The sequence below is a fragment of the Dendrobium catenatum genome, unplaced genomic scaffold (genome assembly GCF_001605985.2).
Source record: "Dendrobium catenatum unplaced genomic scaffold, ASM160598v2 fragScaff_scaffold_134, whole genome shotgun sequence".
Lineage (NCBI taxonomy): Eukaryota > Viridiplantae > Streptophyta > Magnoliopsida > Asparagales > Orchidaceae > Dendrobium > Dendrobium catenatum.
The window spans coordinates 1,569,729-1,575,728 of record NW_021318596.1 but is presented as its reverse complement, the minus strand read 5'-3'; the positions used below and the strand labels follow the sequence as shown (position 1 = coordinate 1,575,728).

At 33.0% G+C, this 6,000-nt stretch overlaps 1 protein-coding gene across 1 annotated transcript; it reads right to left on the bottom strand.

Annotated features, from left to right (window-relative positions):
- Window positions 1-323: 323 nt before the first annotated feature.
- LOC110111405 (endonuclease 1) lies at window positions 324-3,877 on the bottom strand. The gene is made up of 9 exons (XM_020843266.2): window positions 3,610-3,877; window positions 2,286-2,466; window positions 2,092-2,199; window positions 1,760-1,815; window positions 1,590-1,673; window positions 1,381-1,476; window positions 1,065-1,129; window positions 579-652; window positions 324-464 (listed from the first exon to the last, which is right to left on the bottom strand). The coding sequence occupies exons 1-9, from the start codon at window positions 3,730-3,732 to the stop codon at window positions 337-339; spliced, it is 915 nt and encodes a 304-aa protein (XP_020698925.1). The 5' UTR covers window positions 3,733-3,877; the 3' UTR covers window positions 324-336.
- Window positions 3,878-6,000: the final 2,123 nt, after the last annotated feature.

Here is a 6,000-nt window from a genome sequence, read left to right as displayed (position 1 = left end):
TAACAATTTTATATTAAAAGAGCATGAAGCCACACATCTCTTAATATATAAAATTAGTTGAGAAGTTATAATAGAGAAAATAGCCTAGCTATTATGATTACCAAAAAATAGCATTTCACCAAAAAAAAATCGAAAAGTAACGAGAAAATTGTTCCAAACAAACCATACATTTCATTCAAATCTTATAATATTTTTCTTTTGAAAACCATATAAAATATGCAATAATATACTTATTTTATGAATTATCCAACTTTTTTCCATAGCCTATTGGATTGACTAAGATTATTTTAGGGTACACTAATCAGTCATTGTAATAATAATAATAAAAAAAAAAAATTAGGTTGGGGGTGGAATATGATGATGCTTTTGATCTCCAAACACCTGATTCAAAATCAAGGCCAATCTCACCCCTCCCTGTGCGATCCGTTTCATCACGATCGGCATCCGTGAATCAAAGTATTCATCTACAGAAAATCAAATAATGCAACATATTAATGAAGGTTTTTCAAGCATTAATACAATATTATGGATTAAATTGTAGAAAGTATTTGTTGAGCTAATATTTCTCCATGATTTACCTGCTAAAGTTTCTCCCTGCGTTACGCCATTGTAGCCCCACTTGCAGGCCAAGTTGATGCTCTCTGTAGCATATCTGATTAAAAAATGAATAGAGAACGATCAAAATGATCTCTTGAGTCTTTATGAAAGATTAGAATGATCTCCAATTATATTAAAAGATGATTTGGTCCTTCAACTCTTTAAAATGTAATCAAAATAGCCCCACCATGGAACTACTTTGACTCATTTTCAAGGACTTGAGGGATCAAAACGATCCCTTAATATATTTAAGAATAATTTTGATCATTCATAAAGAGTCAAGGAATCATTTTGATCATTTTTTTATAAATAAAAAGATAAATTTAGATTTTATCAGAAAATGTAAATCAATCTAGAAGAAAAAGCCTTGAAAAAAGTTGATTGTATGATCTCTATTATACAAATTTCAAAGTCTTAAACTGGAATTTGTATATTCTGATTCAGATTTTCTGCAAAAGATTGCTCACTTTGTAGGGCAAGAAGACAGATCCTCACACTCTCCCCAAGATGATATGTCATCAGACCAAACACCCTGCAAATTACAAGATCAAAACATCAATAAAAATACATAATCTGTATGATAATTTTTGTATTTAAGATAAATAATCATTAATCATCTCAGGACATTGATATTTCCCCTGCTGTTGATCAACATATTGCATCAGCAGATGCAAATCAAGGGACAGTTTGGTAAAGCTTTTTATCTTGCTTTCCCTAACAAAATTGCTTTAGAAATCATGAGAAACCAAACCAAATTTATCAAAAAAGATGTGCTTTCATTACTTGAGTGAGGTTATTCTGGAGATCCTTCAGAAAGAGTTCAGTATCTTTCTCATAATAATCTGCCAATGCTGTAAGGATTATCTCTCTATCCCAAACCTTCAAAATTTCAGAAAAATGTAATAAAAATTGTAAATACAGAAGTAATGATAGAAAAGGGTTCACATGAAATAAAATTTCAGTTTTGCAGAGTATGCATTTTGCAGACTTACATGATGCAAGTTAGATTTGTGCCTGAACCATCGCACCTGAATTGTGTTCCCTCCTTCATCACTGGTGAATCCAACATGCATTGGCTAAACAAGAAATAAATTCAAATTTTTGCTTAAATTGATCTGCAAGTTGACAAAAAAATAAGTCACTTAAGATTTGAAATGCTAACCTGATGAATATCCCCCATGAAATGAGCTAGAAATAGCAAAGCTTCTGTGAGATTATCTATAAAAATGAAACAGTAAATTGTTAAACCTTCTCTCACTTTGATGAACTTGCATACTTAGCACTGAAAATTATAAGATTTACATATTCAACACTTAAACTTTACGATTTACAGAATCTAGCACTCTCTGTGTTAACTCTGGGGAGTGCTAGATAAGCATTTACAGAATCTAGCACTCTCCATTAACTTTGGGAGTATTAGATAAGCATTTACAGGATCTAGCATTCTCCGTTAACTTTGGAGGGTGCTAGATAAGCATAGAAAAAGTAGCTTACATCGGCGATCGGAAGTGCCATGATGGTAGTGCAGCAACTGAGTGGTGAAATTGGAAACAGCTCCAGCAACACACATGTCTTCTGTTCCTTTAGGGTCATGGCAGTCTCCTGTAAAGAGTAGCTTAATTTAGCTTCAGAACTGGGAATTTGGCGCTGATGGGAGTATTTTTGAATGCTTTGAAGTTCTTAGTTACTTGAATAATCAAAGTTGCAAGCTTTATCAGGTGTGTCAATGAAGTGAAGAGGGCTTGTCCACCTGTACTTGTACCAGTGCCTGATTTGATCTGGCCAAACGCAGAGAGATGATAAGTCTCCCTCGGCGTAGTCTGGCAACAGGTTTCGGACTACTTCTGCTGGGCCTTCATCCAGGAGAGACTGTCAAAATTCTTATAATTAGAAGTAGCAGAAGTCAGATCAACATTTCTTATTGTCATTAATGGTAATAAGGCGTTGTAATGGCTTAAAAAAAGGCTTTCATGGTGGTTATTTTAGGCTTTTGTGGTAATTTTTTGCCAAAAATGAAATAGTAGTTGTTAAAACCGTTGCAAAACCATTGTGATTATTGTCCGCTGCAAAATCTTTTTGCAGTGGATTTGTTACTGCTGAGCTTTAAGGGCATTTCCAACGGAACTCCAAATGACTGTAAGGCGTCGCTGGTTTGCTCCATTCAAACGCCAAAAAAATTGCTCGGGTGCGGGTGAATAGTGCGACGCCATATTTGGCATCGCACTGTTCACCCACTATTTTTTTAACGTATTTATATGATTAAAAATATAAAATAACGTATGAGAAAGAATCTATTATGAATATTCTTATTTTGGTGTTAGAAAATGGAATTCGGTTGGAGACAAGTTACTGTATTTTGGAGTGAAAAATAAGTTTTTAGGTTGGAGATGCCCTAATACCTGTGGCATTAGTTTTAGCAAAAAATAACCTCCTAATCTTCATTAACTCAAATTTAAATCACTTTTTTTGATCAACTTGGTATGGTTCTTAATATTTTGATATGCTATTATATTTTCAAAAGAAAATAGTTCTCCAACTATTCGAGCGTGGCTCATTTTAGTTTCAGACTATCATATTTCTTCAATTTAGTCCTGAGCTATACAAACTTGATCTCAAATGATTCCTTGCTTAGAAATTGATACAAAATTGCTCACAATTTAGTCACTTTGACTAAAAAAAATTGGTCATAATTTAGTCCCACATAAACCATTTGAGATTAATTTTGACTCAAAATTGATCATTTCCTCTCTTTCAGTTCCTTCAAACCCAGCATAGCCTGAATCTCTACAAAATGTACTGTTTCAACAGAGAATTTCGGTCTAAATCTCTTAAATAACCCAAGAGATTTAGGCTGTCTGAATGTTGAAAAGCTAAGAAAATGAAACAAAATCCAAATGCCGGATGAAATAATTATGGATCTACATTCATGATTAGAGCACTCAATCGATTTTCTTTTCTCTTTCGTTCAAATTCTCATGGTCCAAACACAGCATTAATGGAAGGATTAATTACCTGAGCAATTCTGCAGGTCATGATATGCCCCTCCTTGCTCCATGACTGAGCTGCTGGAGCAGCTAGAAACAGAGCCACCATTAATGCCAGAAACCTCATTGTTTCCACCGTTGTTTTCTCCATTCTTCTCCCTCGGTTTGAGAAGACAAGAAACGTGAAAGCTTAAGAAAAGCAGTTTGATATCCTCACAAGCAAATGGAGTTCTTTGAGTACAAGCATAATATTTCTCATATTTCATACTCAGTCAAGTAATTCTCTTAGTTTATAATGCAAGATTCCACATATAAAAAGGCATATTCATCAGAAATTGAGATAATTAAAGGAGAAAGTTTGATAAGTCAAGTAATTCTTTTAATGCTTCTGGTTGGATTCAAAATTAGGGAAGGAGATGGTGGAGAGTGGGTGAGTTGATGCTGATAGTAGTAGAGACGTGAAGGAAAAGTGATTGATTTATTAATTAAATACTCTTAATGGATTGCTTTGCATTGATTAGCTTAAGATTAAGTGAGTTAATTAAGATGATAGTGATGGGAGGTTGAAGAATCAGTGGGTTATATTGCCTTAAATTTATAAGCGCCAAGCAACAGATATGGTACTCATCTAAAAGAAAAGAATTAGAGGTTTCTTAGATCAGCAAAGTCTGAATTTTTGTCTACAAAAAAAGTCTAAAAACAGAGGAATGCTGCTCTTTTATGACGTGACTATGGATCGCAAAATGACTTCTTTATTTCTATAATAGGACATAAAAATGATTGCTAAGGCTTGCTTAGCGGCGGAGCCAGAATTTTTTTTCTTGTGGGAGGCTCAAATTATGGACCCTTTAGAATACCCTTAACCTTTGTCATATGGGTTTGGAACTTGCATTGACGGTTTTAAATGTTTTATAAGATTTGTTATAACAAAAAAATAAATTTATAATAAAGAAAAACTTAAAATTGAGAGCATATATTATTCATATTCTTCATAAATGCATGCCACCGATAGTTTCTCTCTTCGAGTCTTCATATTTTGAAATCGTTGTATGATCCCTTCATTATCAATATTGTTAAAAATATAATTAACAGTATGATTGTAGGCATAATATGTGATGCCCTAAATTTTAATTTGGAAGAAGTATTATTTTAACTTTTATAAACAACAATTAGAGCTACCTAATTTATTTTATAAATATAAATATTAGCATAAGTGAATCTATCAATCAAAATATCAATATATAGATCTATATTCATTTTCTCAAAAATCATGTACACTTCTCATGATCTATATAATCATATCACAACTATTTTGTCATGAGTACAAAAGAAAATCTAAAATAACAAGAATTTGAACCTGAAGGACCCTGATCAATCTCACACTCTTAATCCATTGTCCTAACATGAAAACATTTAACTACATATAATAACCTTAAGAGCCCATCAAGTAACTAAATCCTACAACTAAACTCAAAGTATGGAAAAGAAGCAATATGCATGTCGTTAATCAAATCATAGCAGTACCATTAATATGATCATGAATCAATGTAGAAATAGTAAAACACACATACAGTAACAATAGAGTCTATAACCAGTAAAGCTATTGTGTCAAAAATTGACCGACCTGCCAACTCGACTCGGACCCGACCTGAAAATTCTAGGTTTGGGTTGACCTGCTGTCACGACCCCGCCCGGATGCTCGACTTAACAAGGCGGGAACAAAAGTCAAACGGTAGGATCAAATCATTTTAATTCATAAGTAATTCAACATTTAAAACATTAAATTTTCTCATTTTATCTGATGAGCCACTAACAAAATTTCTCAAATAATTACCTATTTTCAGTGTTGCGTTGTCTTCTATAAATAAATTATTCCTTTTCTACCATTTCTAAATCTCTGAAGACTTATCTGAAACATTAGTGGGATGGGTTGAGTTTACAAACTCATTTCTAAACTAATTCCATTAAACAATGTTTCAGTTAAGATTAAAAAAAAATGTTTCAGGTTAGATTCCAATGTTAGAAATGATCAAAAAAAGAAAAATTGCTCTATAGAAGACGGCGTGCAACTGAAAATATATAATTTAAGATTTATATAAATGTCAAGTATTTGAAAATTTTTGTTGGTGGAACTTAAGTTAAATGGAGAAAATTTGATATTATATTGCATATGGATTGAAATGATTTGATCCTACTGTCCAACTTTAGTTCCCGCCTCGTTAAATCGAGCATTCGGGTCGGGTCGTGACACATGCTTAACAAACGAGAATCACACGACAGGATTTTACAAAAGAAGCTCGTGAAATATTAAATCCCACGACAATATTTTGGTTCGTTCGTGCGATGCGCCTTCTCTGTATAGTGTTACATACTACACAAAACTAGTACACATATTGACCTAACATGTTAGAGCTCAAAT